The sequence below is a fragment of the Heterodontus francisci genome, chromosome 4 (genome assembly GCF_036365525.1).
Source record: "Heterodontus francisci isolate sHetFra1 chromosome 4, sHetFra1.hap1, whole genome shotgun sequence".
Classification (NCBI taxonomy): Eukaryota; Metazoa; Chordata; class Chondrichthyes; order Heterodontiformes; family Heterodontidae; genus Heterodontus; species Heterodontus francisci.
The window spans coordinates 68,659,603-68,679,867 of NC_090374.1; the positions used below are offsets into that span (position 1 = coordinate 68,659,603).

Sequence of the window (20,265 nt, forward strand, 5' to 3'; positions counted from 1 at the left end):
GGTAGACTTAGGAACGATGTTCTGCTAAGAGAACTTGAAGAGTTAGGGTCCAAATTAAAATACAGAATCTCAAAGGTAATCAACTCTGGATTGTCCCCGAAGTCACATGCCAATTGGCATAGGGCCAAGCAAATTAGAAAACTTAAATGCATAGCTCAAAGAATGATGTGGGAAGAAGGGGTTTTGATCCATGGGGCACTGGCACCAGTATTCAGGAAAGAGGGAGCTGTTCCATTGGGATGGGTGCCACTTAAACTGGATTGGGATCAGCATCCTGGCAAATGGTATAACCAGGGCCATGGATAGCACTTTAAACTAGTGAGGGGGCTGCTGCGGTGGTAGGTAGTGGGTAGGGTTCAGGTGAAAGGATATTTAGAAATATAAAGAGAAAAGGACAATAGAACAGTGTAGCAATGTGGGTAAAGACGAGCAGAGTCGGACAGGAAGAGGCAGAGTTTAACGGTAATAGTGCATCAGTGAATAAGGTCCATGCAAAGAATAGTAGTGAAAAAATAAAATTAAAGGTTCTTTATCTGAATGCATGAAGCATCCACAATAAGATGGATAAAGTTGTGGCACAAATAGAGATAAATGGTTTTGATCTAATCACAATTATAGAGACATGGTTACAAGGTACCAAGGTTTGGAAATAAATATTCCAGGGTATACAGCATTTTGAAAAGACAGACAGAATGGAAAAATTGAAGTAGCCCTGATAGGATAGAATGACATAAGGACCAGTAGTAAGAAAAAATCTTGGCTCAGAAGATCAGCAAGTCGAATCACTATGGATGGAGATTAGGAACAGCAAGGGTCAGAAACACTGGTTGGAGTAGTTTATAGGCCCCTTCACAATAGTTATACTGTTGGACAGATCATTAAGCAAGAAATTATTGGACTTCTTATTGTGGGATGTGGGACCACCTTACGAAGCTGTAAGTGAAGGTCACTGGAGGAAGTGATGTCACATCACACATGACTAGGACGTGTCCCAGAGGGATTAGGTGCCTACATCATGCAGGAAGCAAAGCCAATCGCCTTCTCATTGAAGACTTTGTCGCAAACCTAATCCAATTACTCGAACATCGAACCTGAAACCTTAGCTCTGGTTTCTGGTATTGCTAAGTTTCACACTTACTTGTTCAGAAATCATTTTACCGTGGAGACTGACCACAAGCCACTTGAAACCATATGGTTGAAACCACTTATGAGTGCTCCTCCACAGTTGCAGAGACTTTTGGTGAAGGTCCAGGGCTACAATTGTGACGTTCGATATTAGCTGGGCAGCAAAATGGTCACATCCGACACCCTGAGCAGGATGCCTAACCCGAATAAAGGTACAGATGGATCATCCACGGTGTGAATGCTGAGATTGACGATGTCCTGAAGATTGACCTCATGAGTTTTGGACCCCATAAATGTGAGCAACTAACAGATGAAATGGTATGCGACCCTACCCTATTGTCATTGTGGAAGGTGATTGTGGAAGGATTTCCTGGCACCATTAAGGAAGTAACCGAAGGTCCACACTGTTTCTGGCCATATTGAGATGAGTTCAGTATATCACAAGGGGTGATTTTCAAAGGGAAACAAGTCCTGATATCTGAACCTCTGTGTTCTGATATTCTAACTCAATTGCATGAAGGGCATTTAGGAATAGAATGTACCAGACACCTTGCCAGAGAGATAGTCTACTGGCCAGGAATCAACAGTGATGCTGAGACAGTGGTGAAATCTTGTGAGGCATGAAAAAGTTGTCAGCAAAATCAACAGAAGGAACAGGGCGGCACAGTGGCGCAGTGGTTAGCACCGCAGCCTCACAGCTCCAGGGACCCGGGTTCGTTTCCTGGTACTGCCTGTGTGGAGTTTGCAAGTTCTCCCTGTGTCTGCGTGGGTTTTCTCCGGGTGCTCCGGTTTCCTCCCACAAGCCAAAAGACTTGCAGGTTGATAGGTAAATTGGCCATTATAAATTGTCACTAGTATAGGTAGGTGGTAGGGAAAATATAGGAACAGGTGGGGATGTTTGGTAGGAATATGGGATTAGTGTAGGATTAGTATAAATGGGTGGCTGATGTCCGGCACAGACTCGGTGGGCCGAAGGGCCTGTTTCAGTGCTGTATCTCTAATCTAATCTAATCTAAACCCTTGATTCCACATGAAACACCTTCACATCTATGGGCGAAGATTGATATAAATTTATTTCACATTCAAGGTGATGATTTCCTCCTTGTACGGATTACTTCACCAAGTTTCCGATCATCAGGTGGCTTTGAGATATCAAGTGCAGTGGTTGCTGACACGGTCAGTGCTCTTTTCAGCCTATTGGGCGAGTCGGAAGAAATTATCTCCAACAATGAGCTACAATATGCAGGAAGACCATTTCAAGATGTGCACCAGGTGGGGAGTCTGTCACATGACACTGTTGCCGCATTATCCAAAGTCCAACGGCATAGCTGAACGCATGGTGTGCACCATCAAATCACTAATTTTAAAGTGTAGGCAGATGGGACAAGATCTCAAGATTGCAAAGCTGCATGTCTGAGCCACTCCATCGGACATGGGCTTACCATCACCTGCAGAATTGATGTTTGGAAGGCAGGTAAGGACTACCCTGCCCAGTCATCATCATCTCTTAAGTTTTCCACAATAAAGGATATACTTCTGTCTAAACAAGGGCAGATGAAGGCATCATATGACAGGCAAGCAGGACCAGAATTAGCTCGGTTGCTAGTAGGACAGAAGGTTAGATCCTCTATCATGCGACAGGAACTTGGGGGTATCCTGCAGAGTCTTAAAGGAGGAGCGGGCGGTGAAGAGGTCGGGGTTTAGTGAGGAAATTACAGAGTAGGGGTCTAGATGGCTGAAGGCACAGCTGTTAATGGTGGGGTGAAAGGAGGTCGGGTTGTACAAGAGGCCAGAAGGAGGAACAGACAGTTAAGGTGGGGCAGGTAGGTGGGTGGGTGGGGCAGGGGGCAGTATTGTAGGGCTGGAGGAGGTTAGAGATATAAATACAAAGAAGAAAAAAATAAATTGTTGGCATCGGGCAACCAAGAGCCTATAAGGCCAGTAAGAATGCATGATGGGTGTGTGAGATAGGATATGGGCTGAGATTTATGGAGGATGGAGCTAAGATAGCATTGGAATAGTGGAGTCAATAGGTGACAATGAGTTGATGAAAGTGTTAGTAGCAGATGGACTGAGGTAGAAGCAGGAGCAGAGACAGATGATGTTGCAGAAATGGAAGTATGAAGTTTTTGTGATGGAATATATTTCGTCCACTTTAGTTTTCTCTATTTTCAACAGCAATAAGGAGAAACTGGATTTTTCTGATTGAGTTGTGATTTCACTTTAACAGAAAATCTCATTTGGTAATCGAATTTTACCGATAATCTTGATCAATTAAAGTCATACAAGTTGTCCATTTTCAAAATCTATGTTAATGAAATGTGAGCCCAATTTAGTTAAAGCTTTGCTTCCCTGAATGCAAGAACAAATTAAATTGTATTTTTATTTCTGATTTCCAGCATTTAAATTATATTTTGTTGGATTCACTTTCTACATTTTAAAACAACTGATACCATTTTTATTTGGAATTTATAATTCTTGAAATCCACTTGAATGAAATGCTAAGAGGATACAAAAGCAAACCTGGGGTAAAAAACTATAAAGTATTAAAAAAATTAAATACGTGACAAAAGCTGTCATAGAGTCACGGAGTCATTTACGGTATAGAAGGTCATTCGACCCATCGCATCAATGCCGGCTCTCCACTGAGCTATTCAGTCCCCCACTCAATCCCCATAGCTCTGCAAGTCTATTTCCTTCAAGTGGCCATCCAATTTCTTCTTGAATTCATTGATTGTCTCTGCTCCCACCACCCTTATGGTCAGCGAGTTCCAGGTAAAAACGTGCTTCCTCACATTCCCCCTGCATCCTTTGCACAAAACCTTCAATCTGTGTCCCCTAGTCCTTGTACCATTAGTTAATGGGAACAGTTTTTCCTTGTCTAACTTATATAAGCCTGTCATAATCTTGTACATTTCTATTAATTCTCCCCTCAATACCCTTTTTCTAAGGAGAACAACACCAGCTTTTCCAATCTAACCTTGTAACTAAAATCCTCCATCCCTAGAACCATTCTGGTAAATCTCTCTGCACCCTCTCTAGGACCCTCACGTCCTTCCTAAAATGTGGTGACCAGAACTGGGTGAAATACTTTCGTTGGGGCCGAACCAGAGCTTTATGAAGGTTCAGTATAACTTCCTTGCTTTTGTACTCAATACCTCTATTTATCTCTCCCAAGATCCTATATGCTTTACTAACCCCTCTCTCAATATGTCCTGCCGCCTTCAAAGATCGATGCACATGCACCCCCAGGTTCCTCTGTTCCTGCACACTCTTTAGAACGGTGCCATTAAGTGTATATTGTCTCTCCCTATTCCTTCTGCCAAAATGCATCCCTCACACTTGTCAGTTAAATTGCATCTGCCACCTGCCTGCTCACTCTGCTAGCCTATCAGTCCTGTTGTCGGCAGTTCATATCATCCTGACTGTATACCACACCTCCAGGTTTGGTGTCATTGGCAAATTTTGAGATTCTGTATTCCAAAATCCAAGTCATTTATATATATCAAAAAAATCAGTGGTCCCAACTCTGACCCTTGGGGGACACCACTGTTTACCATCCTCCAATCTGAAAAGATTTACTATGACTCGCTGTTTTCTGTCCTAAAGCCAATTTTTTTTATCCAATTGGACACTGACCCTCCTATTCCATGATGTATGTTGTAACGTGCAATTAAAAGTAAATTAAGAAATGTGCAAGAAAAATAGACCATCTTACAGCTGACTAGAAAGCATACCCTTACAAACCATTAATGGGATTATTCATGGTAATTCATTTGCCTTTTCCCCTTGAATCCCCAAAGTAAAATTAGCTGAAGACCATAAGGGTTCATGTAGTATTTTTAAAATAATATTGCAAGCTATATTTTTTAAACCAAACCAGAGCCCATTAATTATTCAATTACAACCATAAAGTGGTACAATCTCCAGTTTTCAAATTAAGTTAATGAAATGGGAACCTAATTCAATTACAACTTTGTTTCCCTGAATGGAAGGGCAAATTAGATCATATTTTGCTAAATCCAGTATTTATCATTTTTTCCTATTCAATTGTTTTTAGAATCTCTTTTTTAAATTTACTGGAATCAGATGCTGTATCATAGGAATGTGATTTCACACACACACATCCCCCACCCCCGACTTTTACCAATAATTATTTTCCAGGAATTACTATACAATAGATTTCCTATGGGAGAATGTGAACATGTATTACTGCAACAAAACCTTTTAAAGCAGAGAGAATTGCAACTGCTATACATTAGTTATCTCCTATTTTACATTTCAGTTTAAATAGATGCAAATAAATTTGCGTGGTTTATGAGTCAGTTACCTTTTGGAATCCCTAACTCGAAGCTTGGTAAATCTGATCATTATCTACAAGTAGGAAGGATAAAGAATAAATGCCTAATTTTAAATAAAGCAGAGCATACTTAAATGTTTCAGGTAAAGCGATGAAACATTATGTTTGGCTGAAAAGGAGAAAGTTTGTCAAGAATCTCAGGGTGACTCAGATTGTTGTAACCCCATTTGTACAGCTCTATAAACAGCTTTGAATTTTGTCAGAAAGGTAGTGATTTCAGCTATGCTGATGTCTATGAAATGGATATGAATAAATTAGTAAAATATTTTAGCACAAAGACTATAGGCAGTATATTTTTCAAAATATGCTTTATCACTGGTGGTTGCCAACTAACGTACTGATCTGTTTGCAGCTTTTTCTTGTTTAACCTGAAAAAAGTCAGAGTAATTTGGTAGTCATATCAATCTATATTTAAAAAGACTTACATTTATATAGCGCTTTTCACAACCACCAGACATCCCAAAGCGCTTTATAGCCAATGAAGTAGTTTTGAAGTGTAGTACTGTTGTAATTAGGAAATGCAGCAGCCAATTTTCACACAGCAAACTCCCACAAACAGCACGGTGATAATGACTAGATTATCTGCTTTATGATGTTGAGGGATAAATATTGGCCAGGACACTGGGGATAACTCATCTGCTGTTCTTTGGAACAGTGCCATGGGATCTTTTACATCCACCCAAGGAGGCAGATGGGGCCTAGGTTTAACATTGCATCCGAAAGATGACACGTCCGACAGTGCAGCACTTCCTCCATACTGCACTGTCGGCCTTGATTTTTGTGCTCAAGTCCTGGAGTGGGACATGAACCCAGAACCTTGTGACTCAGAGGTGAGAGTGCTACCAACTGACAATTTTTAAAATAAAAAGTGTTTTTTCTGAAGTTTTTGTTAAACCAATTAAAATTCTTAAATTCTTCTAATTGTCAGGAGAAGCTGTTTCTTTAAAATGTAGGAGATTATATATATATATATTTAGGAAATCATATAGCACAGTGTACAATGAGTACAACTTTACACCTTTTGGTGGTTTATACAGTCTAAACCAAAACACATTTAGAACTGATTTTACTGGCATCTTTATATCGTGAGATATTGCTGTTTCTGTTTGGGGTAATCTTAACTGTACCTTCAATTACAAGTTTTTTTTTAAGTTGATAAGAGTACTATGGGCTCATCCTGGAGGGTCTGCCATTCTTCTACCATATCGCTGATAGGAAGCTGGCAGAACCTTCACTCCTAGGGAAATCAACAGGCACATGCTTATACTGGGTCACTCACGTTTCAGAGTTTCCAACATGTCTTGTAAGGGGTGGAATATCCACCTGCTGCTTAAAAGCTTAATTCTTGCTTGTCAGGCTCGAGTGGGACCTGAAGTATCACTGGAGATATGCCAAGTGAGTTTAATTGCACTGCCCTCCAGGTGGATAAAAGCACAGTTCAACCAAGCAATACCTTGAATTCCTGAAGGGAGCATTTAAAAAAATATTTCTGATCTGCCTCCTTTTCTTGGGGCTGAGCGGTTCATGGTTGAGGTCAGGAGGAGCTTGGGCACAACCTTCCAGTGAGCGGTGGGAGTTGGACATTCTAGTTGCATGTGGTAGGCTAGAGATGTTCCCTCCTATTCTGAAAATTAGGTGCTCTCACACCGACCCTGCAAACTATGGCAGGGTCTATGATAGAGGGTACTGGTGGGTGTGATCCCAATATCAGGAATTTTGGGCTAATTTGTTTACTCACTGAATGTTTATCCCAAACTAAATATAAATGAGAAATGCACTGTGCATCAAAAGTGTTTCAATTTTTATTTTGAATGTTATGATAAATTCTGAAAGAATACAATTCTGTACAAAGCTTTAAGAAAATACAATTGGTGTAAATGTTGGAATTTCATTCTTAAACAGCCACATTTTGATTTCTAGTGCAATCAATTTAGAGCCATTTGGTCTTTTCTGCACAATTATGATCTCCAGCTTTACTGTACAGAATCAATAACAGTTACATAAAACACTAACTTTCAACAGCTCAACACTAACAAAACATCTGCATGTCTTCAACTATGGTAATTTGTCAATAAATACATCTTTATATTAAAACTATTAATTTTAGGCAGTAGAATCCCTTTATATGAACAGATGAGATTAAGATAACATGGTGTTAGACATTTAGAATGTGTTACTATTCCTGCACTTACAGGAAAGCAGCATTCTGGCGTAATCACTGCATGGCTACACTGAATGCCAATGAGCTGCCATCAAGGTTTTTAAAAAAAAACATGGGGGAGATGGGGATAATGCTAAATGCATATTTTTTGACACTGGTTATAAGTTTTAGCCTTTTAAATTACATATTAAAACTTTACAGCGTCCTAAAACTCAAACTGGGTTGCAGTTTAATAACTAAATAGCTGAACCACAAAAGACATTTTCATCGTGTCGGGTTTAGAAATATATTTAACAAATCTAATTAAGACCACATGTAGTTATTTCAAGGAAGATACTGGTTAAATAATGACTCAAATATTGCTGTTTAGAACAATATTAACCCAAGTGCAACTATTAATGTTACATAATATCACTTGACTCAGGCACAAAATTCAAATTCAGCAAATCCTGTGTCAGTGCCACTTTTTATGTTACTATGTCTCATAACATTGGAAAGCAAGTCTTAACTGCTCTATCAATTATTTTGCAAAAATTGGTTAATTTTTGCAGTAGAATACATGAACATTTGCAACATGATGCAATTTCCCCAGTTCCTCTCCATTACAACTACAGGCAATTGGATATAGTCCTATTACATATACACTGCAAACAATGTTGTGAGATAAATGTTTATGGTCAGGTGACAGACACCTGAACTTTAGAGTTCACATGCTCAAGGGCCTCCTCGGAGGCCATTTTAGTCCTTTTCATTGGATTAATTTCATAGCTATACTTTGGCTCTTGCTGTGCAGGCTGAGTAACAGGTAGGTTTGTTGATTCCACAGTAGAATGATGGCTTGTCTCAACTTTTACCAGGACTTCATAGTAGAGTAGATAAAACACAGGTGTAACAATCCCAACTACTAACATTATCATCACTGCATTCCACCAACGCATGCCCCAGTCAGCTCCATAATGTGGATCTTTTCGTGGCAAGATTTTGCGATCTGCTGCCTGATTGAGTGGTTGTGTAGATAAAGCTGAAACCACTTCATTTAGATGTTCCCTTGTGGTGTCATTTGACTTCACTATCCTTTCTATGTCTTTATCAACCTCTCGCAGAAAATTGTCAGCATTTTCATTTGAAGAGGAAGAATCTACACCCGTGTTGGATTCCTGAGACTGTGCATTAGATTCCAAGGCAGCACGGGGAACTAGTCTCGATTTGACTGGGCTGTGCGTGTCACCCAGTAAAGTGATCTTTTTCACAGGGATCTTTATAGATCGGAGAGCAAAAAAGTCCTGGTCGTTGATCAGATTATTAACCCTCTTGATATCTGCAACCTGAAAATTAAATTTAAATATTTAGTAAGGGAAAAAAAATCATACTAAGGACAGTAAGCTCGTTATTTTTTCTGAAAGATTTTCATGGTGAAGAGACTTTGTAGATGCACCATCAGTATGGTGGTAAATGTATGGCATCAATCAGATTGCAATTCTAACACCAAAGCTGGTAGGTGTCACAAAATGTATTCTAATCTCAGCTAAGCAACTGTACTTATTTCTTAAATGTATCAGTTGGTACTCTAAATCAAAATCCTTTTTAACAACCTGAGGTAACAAATAGGAGTTGCGTCTGCCAAAAAAATTACATCAATTTTCTTTGATTCTTGTTGACTCACTTTGATCTGCTGTAGGACTGATTTCTCTGCCTGCATTTTGACCTCCCACCATTTTCCTGGACCTCAAGATTCAGAACGTAATATTAGATTCTGCTACTCTGTATTCTCAGTGGAAAAATAAAAATGTCTTTCATCGCTTCTATTGTGATGCCCCTGTACAGTTGCATTGTTGGAACCAAAATTCTATTTTTGTAAATGGACTCACAATGAGTCAACTTGTAACTTTGTTTTAAGGTTAGAAATCTCCAGTAGCGCTGCCCATAGACAGAGGATAAGGTCTTTTAAGGAAGTAGTTCTGTTGTAACATTGGTTATGGTAGATGAGACAGTGTGGCTCGTGGGAGTGGGTTTTTTGACTTAAGGATTAGTGGGGAGCTACAGGCGTAATAACTGAATTGGGAAAGTGGGGAGTTAGAGGTTGTGATATTATGTAAAACATTAAAAACATCAGGGGTGCAATTGGGTGTAATGGTGAAGGAGGCATAGGGAGGGTAAGGTGTAATTAGAGGAAGCAATGGAGTGCTGAGCAATTATGGTAATTGGAGGAAGGAGGAGTTGGGGTGTATAATGAGATTGAAGGGCTCAACCTAAATTTGTCAAAAACTGTCAACATAGTGGCATTGTGCATGCTGACCTACATTAGCTCCTGTTCTGCAAATGCCTCAAGTTTAAAATTCTCATTTTCATATGCAAATCCCTCCTATTTCTGTAACTTCCAGCCCTAGGTTTTGCATTCTTCTAATTCAGGCTTCTTCTGCATCTCCCACTTCCTTTTCTCCACCACTGGCCGCCGTGCCTTCAGCCATCTAAATCCTAAAGCTCTGGAGTTCCCTCCCCAAACTTCAGCCTCTTCAACTCTCTCTCCTCCTTTTAAGACACTACTTAAAAACTATCTGTTTAACCAAGCGTTTGGACACATGTCCCAATATCTTCTTTGTCCCAAATGTCAACTTTTTGTCTGATAATGCTCTGTGAAATGCCTTGGGGTGTTTTATGATGTTAAAGGTGCTATATAAATGCAAATTGTTGTTGTACTGCCCGAACAACCAATATAATAATGAAGAGGATGCCATTGAATTACCTATGTACGGAATGAAAGGACAAATGTTTAACAGAAGGGCAAAATTTTGTCTGACTTATGAAGGCTTCACCAATGAAGCACAGGATTTCTTGGAATGCGGGCCAACAGATCAGGCACTAATTATAGCATGTATCCTCACAATTCAACTTTTAATTAGATCTAGTCTAATTTACATACAGACTAATAAAAGCCACAGTAAGGCATGGTAAATAATTCAGCCATAAAGCTGACGAGAGTAGCTACCATTGTGCATTAACTATAAAATATATCCTCTATAAAGACTGCAACGCTTAACCCTTCAGATAACATTCAATGCCCTCCATGACATCACTGCAAATTAATTTGGCTATAAACTTTCACCTTTGACAGTTTAAAAACTGTACAAATTTGCAATAGGAACATTTGTTTACTACAGTACAAACAAAAAACACAATATGCACCCGACTAATTCAGTTATTCATTGTTTAGCTTTGAAAACACCCAGGTTGTGACACTTTTACCAAACAGCATTATAAAACGGTATCACTGTACTCCTAAAGGTGCTATTTTTGTCAGATCAAACACAACACTGCATTCTTGAATAAAAGCAAAATACTGCAGATGCTGGAAACCTGAAATAAAAACAAGAAATGCTGGAACCACTCAGGAGGTCTGGCAGCATCTGTGGAAAGAGAAGCAGAGTTAACGTTTCGGGTCAGTGACCTTTCTTCTCCGAAGCGTTAACTCTGCTTCTCTTTCCACAGATGCTGCCAGACCTGCTGAGTGGTTCCAGCATTTCTTGTTTTTACTGCATTCTTGATGCAGTTTCTGTTTTCAAACTTTTTAAAATGCACACCTAACAAAGAACAATGAATTACAAGTATAACAGGACACACTTGCCAAATAGGCAGTACTGCACGTTGGGATTTAAATTTGGATCAGGATTAACTGAAAAAAAACATTAAAAAGGCAAATGGGATTACAAATTCAACCTGACTAATAACAGCCATATCAGTCTACTCCCGATCATCCAAAGTGATGGAAGGTGTCATCAACAGCAGAATAGAGGCACAGAATCCAAAAGCAGGGAGGTAAATGATGAACAAGTTGGTGCGAGCAACCAATGTGTAGTTTTGGGCACCCAGTTATAGAAAGGATACTGGTAACATACAAAAAGGTATAATACAGATTTACTTGCATAATACCTGGGATTAGAAGATACAATTATGATGGAAGATTTGAGAATCTAAGACTTTATTCATGAGGACACAGAAGGTTAAGGAGGGATGTTCAAAATATCTTACTGGTTGGTGGATCAAGAACAAGAGGACATAAATTTTGGATTTTTTCCTCAGGATATGGGTGATTCTGCCAAGACTGCGTCTAATGCCCATCCTAGCACTGAGTTGGTGGTGGCCTCTGTGGTGACAGTACTCCCACAATGGTAGTACTATACTATAAGTATCAAAGTGGGGGGGCGGGGCTAGAAGATTATTGAAATACGGAATCAGTTACCAAAGTTGACTACTGCAGCTGAGGCAATTTTGACAAGTGGGAAGTAGATAAATACTTGTAGAGAAAAAAATACTAATGGATATGCTAAAAGCAGGGAAATATTAAATAGTGCTGATGTGGAACCAACACTATCAAACATGGTGGGTTCTTCTGTACTGAAATATCTATGATTCTGTAAATTTAACAAGAGTGCCAAGCTACTAGCTGTAAAATTCTAATTGTTATGTTTCTGCATGAACAACATTTTGAAAGGGTAATGGAACCAGAATTTAAGACATATTTAATCTTATTCATTTTACTCCATTTAAGATTTTTTAAAGAAACAAAATAAAAAGTTATGGTTTATATGACACATTCACACAAATCTTACCCATATTTTAAGGGACTGATTTCATTTGGATAAATAAATTTTGGTGTCCACTTTTATTTCTAGTATTACTTCCTAAAGTAGTGATTCCAACAGTATAGTGGGACATGAGATATTTAGTAAAAAGTAAAAGCACTGCACTACAAAACTGAACACTGGAGTACTTTTCTGCACATCCACACTATTCTGCAGGTCTGATTTACTTCTGCGTTGGAGTTAACTAGAAGTGGTGTAACAAGAGGAGTGAGCCACATTTTACAGCCACTAAAACTCATTTTCTACAACAGAACCTTTAATGTACTTGTCATTTTCATTCTTGCCTTCACTTCACTTTTGACACGGCCACATTTAATAGAATATTCTTTTGCAGTTTTACACGTGTTTACTGTGCCTTTACTTCTACATCTGTATTATATTTTCAATCCTATTTTCTGCCTATAGCTTTCTTTACCATTCCTTCCACCTCTTCTTTGTAACAATCCTTTACGTTATGACTCAAATCATCACTTACAGTACAGCAGTACTGCAAAGCAAGTGCATTCAAGGTGTCACCCTCTTGAATTTCTCGGACCAGGTACACAATATCATCCAACCGATCTTTAGATGTGGTTCTTCGTATTTTCTCCTTTCCTCTTGGTCTCAGCTCAAAACATTCTGTATCCTCTTCTGACAGTTCATTTTCTGAAGGTGTACCACTTGCAAACACATAAACATTGCCTCCCAATGCCGGCTGAACAGTAGCTGGCAGGAAACGAGTTTGACTTCTTCCTGCCATGGTTAACTGTAAAGAAATTCAACGTGATTAGTCTAATACTGCCAAAAGAAAAATAAACAAATAATTTCCTTAGGTAACAAGATAGGTACAGATGAGGAAGGCTAGTTGGTCCAATCTAGCACATTCATTTAAAAAAAAAGTTCTCTTATCGTTGTATCCAGCTATTTTGTGGTTTTGTCTTCATTATCCTACCGAAAAGTCAATCCTATCCATTGATCCCTCTGTGTGAAGAACTTCCTATACTTGCCTTTCAATAGTTTGAATTTATGTTCAATATAATCAGAATGCCCCAGATTTAATTTTTCTATGGTCATTTAAGATATAGTTCTAAAATATCCCCTTTTTTTAAGACTGAAATGATCACATTTCCGTAATTTTGTCACTATGTACTGGTCACTTTATTGATAAACACTTAAGTTTTCAAAAAAGCAAAACCAAGACCATTCCTATTAGTTCAAAAGGTTACAATGAAATACAGTGCGCCTAGAACTCAATTTCAAATACATTCTGAATTCTACTTATAAAATTTGCAACAATATTTGGAAGTAAACCAGTTCCTGACCTTACACAATATCCATAAACATATACTTTCCAGCAGTAGTCACTGGATATCAACCAGGAAGAGAAACACTGTTAATTTTCCCTTCTCTGCTTCAGAAGTGCTGACGTCAGCCGTAGCACTTAACTGTTATGCTGGCTAAGATCCACACAAACAAGGGTTCAAATCTGACACCTCATGTTTTCAATGACTAAACACACCAGGCAGTGTTTTTACCCACTTTACCACTGAGGCAACAGATTTTTGTGTACAACCTCACAGTATTTTGAGTTCAAACAGATTGTTGGGAACCAGAATAGTTAACAGCATACACCAACATACAGAAATGGTGAAAGGCAACACCTGACCTTTGTCTCACTGGCAAGGGAAATTATCTTTCACTATTTACCATATCATAATCTTGAAATCCTCTACCAGCCCGCAATCTTCTCATTTCCAGTGAAAAAGCTCTAACTTCTTAAATTTCTTTGCTTAACTGTAACCCCTTAGCCTTGTTAAAATCCTATTGAATTTGAATTTTTCCCTTTTCAATTGTCTGTATATCCTGGGAAGCTGGGAAGTCAACTTCATCAGGAGTTTCGGTGGAACAGGGACTGCTGGGTAAGTAGAAACCTATATATTTGGGCTGTTTCTGAACCCGAGACACTACTCTTGTAGTGTCTCCCACCCGCCCTCCTCCTCTTACCAAAAAAAAGGACTCTGTTGTGTGCAGGTCAGGTAAGGCTTTTTCTATTTCTCTTCTTGTTTTATCATGTGATTGGTTAAAAACTTGGGAATTTAGAATAGTGGGAATGGAGGTTAAGGCAGTTGAATGTTCCTCCTGCAGAATGTGGGAGGTAAGGGTCGCCAAGGGTGTCCCTGCTGACTGCATCTGCGGGAAGTACACCCAGCTCCAGCTCCTCAAGGACCGCGTTAGGGAACTGGAGCTGGAGGAACTTCGGATCATTCGGGAGGCGGAGGGGATTATTGAGAGGAGTTATCGGGAGGCAGTCACACCTCAGGTAAAAGAAGAAGGTAGATGGGTTACCGTCAGGGGAAGGAGAGGGAACCAGCAGGCAGTGCAGGGATCCCCTGTGGCCGTTTCCCTCAACAACAGGTATACCGTTTTGGACTACTTACCAGGACTAGGCAATGGGATACAGGTCTCTGGCGCAGAGTCTGTCCCTGTTGCTCAGAAGGGAAGGGGTAAGAGGAGCAGAGCATTAGTCATTGGGGACTCCATAGTTAGGGGAACAGATAGGAGGTTTTGTGGGAACGAGAGAGACTCACGGTTGGTGTGTTGCCTCCCAGGTGCCAGGGTACGTGATGTCTCGGATCGTGTTTTTGGGATCCTGAAGGGGGAGGGGGAGCAGCCCCAAGTCATGGTACACATAGGCACCAACGAAATAGGTAGGAAGACAGATGGGGATTTAAGGCAGAAATTCAGGGAGCTAGGGTGGAAGCTTAGAGCGAGAACAAACAGAGTTGTTATCTCTGGGTTGTTGCCCGTGCCACGTGCTAGCGAAGTGAGGAATAGGGGGAGAGAGGAGTTGAACACGTGGCTGCAGGGATGGTGTAGGAGGGAGGGTTTTGGTTTCCTGGATAATTGGGGCTCTTTCTGGGGTAGGTGGGACCTCTACAAACAGGATGGTCTTCACCTGAACCAGAGGGGTACCAATAGCCTGGGGGGGGGGGGGGGGAGATTTGCTAGTGCTCTTCGGGGGGGTTTAAACTAATTCAGCAGGGGGATGGGAACCTAAATTGTAGTTCCAGTGTGCAGGATGTTGAGAGTAGTGAGGTCAGGGATAAGGTTATAAGGACACAAGAGGGCACTGGCAAGCAAGAGCTTGGTTTAAAATGTGTCTACTTCAACGCCAGGAGCATCCGGAATAAGGTGGGTGAGCTTGTAGCATGGGTTGGTACCTGGGATCTCGATGTTGTGGCCATTTCAGAGACATGGGTCGAGCAGGGACAGGAATGGATGTTGCGGGTTCCGGGATTTAGATGTTTTATTAAGAACAGAGAAGATGGTAAAAGAGGGGGGGGTGTGGCATTGTTAATCAAGGAAAGTATTACAGCGGCAGAAAGGACGTTTGAGGACTCGTCTACAGAGGTAGTCTGGGTCGAGGTTAGAAACAGGAGAGGAGAGGTCACCCTGTTGGGAGTTTTCTATAGACCTCCAAATAGTTCCAGAGATGTAGAGGAAAGGATAGCAAAGATGATTCTTGACAGGAGCGAGAGTAACAGGGTAGTGGTTATGGGGGACTTTAACTTTCCAAATATTGACTGGAAATACTATAGTTCGAGTACTTTAGATGGGTCTGTTTTTGTCCAGTGTGTGCAGGAGGGTTTTCTGACACATGTGGACAGGCCAACCAGGGGCGATGCCACATTGGATTTGGTACTGGGTAATGAACCCGGCCAGGTGTTAGACTTAGATGTAGGTGAGCACTTTGGTGATAGTGATCACAATTCGGTTAGGTTTACCTTAGCGATGGGCAGGGACAGACATATACAGCAGGGCAAGAATTATAGCTGGGGGGAAAGGAAATTATGATGCGATTAGGCAAGATTTAGGATGCGTAGGATGGGGAAGGAAACTGCAGGGGATGGGCACAATCGAAATGTGGAGCTTATTCAAGGAGCAGCTACTGCGTGTCCTTGATAAGTATGTACCTGTCAGGCAGGGAGGAAGTTGTCGAGCGAGGGAGCCGTGGTTTACTAAAGAAGTTGAAGAGCTTGTCAAGAGGAAGAAGGCGGCTTATGTTAGGATGAGACGTGAAGGCTCAGTTAGGGCGCTTGAGAGTTACAAGCTAGCCAGGAAGGATCTAAAGGGAGAGCTAAGAAGAGCAAGGAGAGGACACGAGAAGTCATTGGCGGATAGGATCAAAGAAAACCCTAAGGCTTTCTATAGGTATATCAGGAATAAAAGAATGACTAGAGATAGGTTAGGGCCAATCAAGGATAGTAGTGGGAAGTTGTGTGTGGAATCGGAGGAGATAGGGGAAGTGTTAAATGAATATTTTTCGTCAGTATTTACAGTGGAGAAAGAAAATGTTGTCGAGGAGAATACTGAGATTCAGACCACTAGGCTAGATGGGATTGAGGTTCACAAGGAGGTGGTGTTAGCAATTTTGGAAAGTGTGAAAATAGATAAGTCCCCTGGGCCAGATGGGATTTATCCTAGGATTCTCTGGGAAGCCAGGGAGGAGATTGCAGAGCCGTTGTTGTTGATCTTGATGTCGTCATTGTCGACAGGAGTAGTGCCGGAGGACTGGAGGATAGCAAATGTTGTCCCCTTGTTCAAGAAGGGGAGTAGAGACAGCCCTGGTAATTATAGACCTGTGAGCCTTACTTCGGTTGTGGGTAAAATGTTGGAAAAGGTTATAAGAGACAGGATGTATAATCATCTTGAAAAGAATAAGTTCATTAGCGATAGTCAGCACGGTTTTGTGACGGGAAGGTCGTGCCTCACAAACCTTAGAGTTTTTTGACAAGGTGACCAAACAGGTGGATGAGGGTAAAGCCGTGGATGTGGTCTATATGGATTTCAGTAAGGCGTTTGATAAAGTTCCCCACGGTAGGCTATTGCAGAAAATACAGAAGTATGGGACTGAAGGTGAATTAGTGCTTTGGATCAGAAATTGGCTAGCTGAAAGAAGACAGAGGGTAAATGTTCATCCTGGAGTATAGTTTCTAGTGGTGTACCGCAAGGATCTGTTTTGGGGCCACTGCTGTTTGTCATTTTTATAAATGACCTGGAAGAGGGTGTAGAAGGGTGGGTTAGTAAATTTGCGGATGACACGAAGGTCGGTGGAGTTGTGGATAGTGCCGAAGGATGTTGTAGGTTACAGAGGGACATAGATAGGCTGCAGAGCTGGGCTGAGAGATGGCAAATGGAGTTTAATGCGGAAAAGTGTGAGGTGATTCACTTCGGAAGGAGTAACAGGATTGCAGAATACTGGGCTAATGGGAAGATTCTTGGTAGTGTAGATGAGCAGGTGTCCAGGTACATAAATCCCTGAAAGTTGCCACCCAGGTTAATAGAGCTGTTAAGAAGGCATATGGTGTGTTAGCTTTTATTAGTAGGGGGATCGAGTTTAGGAGCCACGAGGTCATGCTGCAGCTGTACATAACTCTTGTGCGGCCGCACCTGGAGTATTGCGTGCAGTTCTGGTCACCGCATTACAGGAAGGATGTGGAAGCTTTGGAAAAGGTGCAGAGGAGATTTACTAGGATGTTGCCTGGTATGGAGGGAAGGTCTTACGAGGAAAGGCTGAGGGACTTGAGGTTGTTTTCGTTGGAGAGAAGGAGGAGAAGAGGTGACTTAATAGAGACATATAAGATAATCAGAGGGTTGGACAGCGTGGATAGTGAGAGCCTTTTTCCTCGGATGGTGATGGCAAACACGAGGGGACATAGCTTTAAGTTGAGGGGTGATAGATATAGGACAGATGTCAGAGGTAGTTTCTTTACACAGAGAGTAGTAGGGGCGTGGAACGCCCTGCCTGCAACAGTAGTAGACTCGCCAACTTTAAGGGCATTTAAGTGGTCATTGGATAGACATATGGATGAAAATGGAATAATGTAGGTCAGATGGTTTCACAGGTCAGCGCAACATCGAGGGCTGAAGGGCCTGTACTGCGCTGTAATATTCTATGTTCTATGTTCCCATAATCCACTGCTCAAACTATGCCAAAAAGTTACCATCCAGTTTAGCTAGGTGCGGTTAAAAGTTTATTACATTTCTATTTCTGTACTCGATACCTCCAGATTTAAAAAAAAATTCTGCTTAGCTTTGTTATGGTTCTATCTATTTATACGAATGCTTTTAATGGCTAGGTTGCCTGCAAAACACCCTATGCTACCAATTAAATGGAAGGAAATATAAAGTATAATCCATATCCCATCTCAACAATTTCCTGGTGCCAATCTTATTGATTTTATTTACTAGGTGCAATGCTTACACAAAATGTGTAATACTTTCAATATATTATTTAGAATTGACAAATCTCACTCATAGAAATGCAGCTTCATATCGACATATCAGGATCTCCCTTGGCCAGAGGCCGACCTCTGACCCTCACCCGCTGACACCCCGGGGCCCACCACACTGGGCAGGGGCCAGCCTAAAGCACCCCGGGGCCCACCGCACTGGGCAGGGGCCAGCCTAAAGCACCCCGGGGCACACCACACTGGGCAGGGGCCAGCCTAAAGCACCCCGGGGCCCACCGCTCTGGGCAGGGGCCAGCCTAAAACACCCCGGGGCCCACCGCTCTGGGCAGGGGCCAGCCTAAAGCACCCCGGGGCCCACCGCACTGGGCAGGGGCCAGCCTAAAGCACCCCGGGGCCCACCGCACTGGGCAGGGGCCAGCCTAAAGCACCCCGGGGCCCACCGCACTGGGCAGGGGCCAGCCTAAAGCACCCCGGGGCCCACCGCACTGGGCAGGGGCCAGCCTAAAGCACCCCGGGGCCCACCGCACTGGGCAGGGGCCAGCCTAAAGCACCCCGGGGCCCACCGCTCTGGGCAGGGGCCAGCCTAAAACACCCCGGGGCCCACCGCTCTGGGCAGGGGCCAGCCTAAAGCACCCCGGGGCCCACCGCACTGGGCAGGGGCCAGCCTACAACACCCCGGGGCCCACCGCACTGGGCAGGGGCCAGCCTAAAGCACCCCGGGGCCCACCGCACTGGGCAGGGGCCAGCCTAAAGCACCCCGGGGCCCACCCCTCTGGGCAGGGGCCAGCCTAAAGCACCCCGGGGCCCACCGCTCTGGGCAGGGGAGGCGGCCGCTCTTCCTGAATGGCTCGTGCGCCCGTATCGAGCAGGACGAGGCCCAACTCACCTGCTCTCTCTCCCGGCTCCATCTCTTCAGCGCGATCCGAGCCACGTCGCCGGGAATCTGCCGGCACTACGCATCGCAGTGCAGCCGGCAAACAGCAGCCTGGGGCCGGGGTCCGGCTGACGTGGATCAGGCTCCAGTTCAGGCAGACTCGGGCTCAGTTCTCTCTCTCTCTCCCTCCCTGCAGTGCTCGGTTTCTCTCGGTCTCTTCCTGCGGGGCTCGGTTCTCGGTTCTCCCTCTCTGCTTCGGCCGATCCTCAAACTGCCAGATCAACACACAGCTGTGATCTCGCGAGTGTGAGCTACTTGTTGCAGAGTTGGGATTGATTGAAGTGAGTGAGATGACCCGGAAGACAGCAACCAATGTTCACACTAAAGTTTCCCTGTTCATCTGTGCAATTTTGTGGTACGAAAGATAAATGTTAGAGAACTCTTCTTAGTATAATACTGCGGGATCTTTTATATTCACCTGAACTGACTTGTCCTCAGGTTAACGTTTTTAAAAAATTGTTAAACAGGGGGTTCTTATTTATAATTGATTTCTCAAATCAATAATTTATACATTGAATATCAGATAGCACAGTTTTAGTAAGCATACATGTAATGGTCGGTCCTTTTGGGCCTCCTTATCTCATGTTACTCACACATGAACTCAAAAAGGTTGTGTTGGCATCCTTCCATCTATCTATGAAAGATGTTGGACATGCAGCAAACAATTCATTTAGGTGGGGTGTCCTCTCTTGATGCACCTTTGCTGATGGTTGTGAAGGTCAATCCTTGAGAGGCAGGTTCTACCACAAATACCACACTTGAAAAGGAAATACGTGCAGATTAAAATGTGTTACTTAATTACAAATATCCAA

At 42.3% G+C, this 20,265-nt stretch overlaps 1 protein-coding gene across 2 annotated transcripts; it reads right to left on the reverse strand.

The window, feature by feature from the left end:
* Positions 1-7,265: 7,265 nt before the first annotated feature.
* lysmd3 (LysM, putative peptidoglycan-binding, domain containing 3) lies at positions 7,266-19,759 on the reverse strand. Of its 2 annotated transcripts, none has more exons than XM_068029665.1 (3): positions 19,406-19,759; positions 12,702-13,031; positions 7,266-8,971 (listed from the first exon to the last, which is right to left on the reverse strand). In XM_068029665.1, the coding sequence occupies exons 2-3, from the start codon at positions 13,023-13,025 to the stop codon at positions 8,324-8,326; spliced, it is 972 nt and encodes a 323-aa protein (XP_067885766.1). In that variant the 5' UTR covers positions 13,026-13,031; positions 19,406-19,759; the 3' UTR covers positions 7,266-8,323. The 2 variants fall into 2 exon arrangements, with proteins under 2 accessions (XP_067885766.1, XP_067885767.1); XM_068029666.1 differs by having other exon boundaries at positions 12,762-13,031; positions 19,406-19,754.
* Positions 19,760-20,265: the final 506 nt, after the last annotated feature.

Bases quoted from the DNA above. Each gene is read 5' to 3' on its own strand.
- lysmd3 (XM_068029665.1), bottom strand. From the start codon at position 13,025: ATGGCAGGAAGAAGTCAAACTCGTTTCCTGCCAGCTACTGTTCAGCCG. The intron at 8,972-12,701 runs GTAAAGAAAGCT...TTTAATTTTCAG, and splicing joins AAGAAGAGGTGGAAGGAATG to GTTGCAGATATCAAGAGGGT.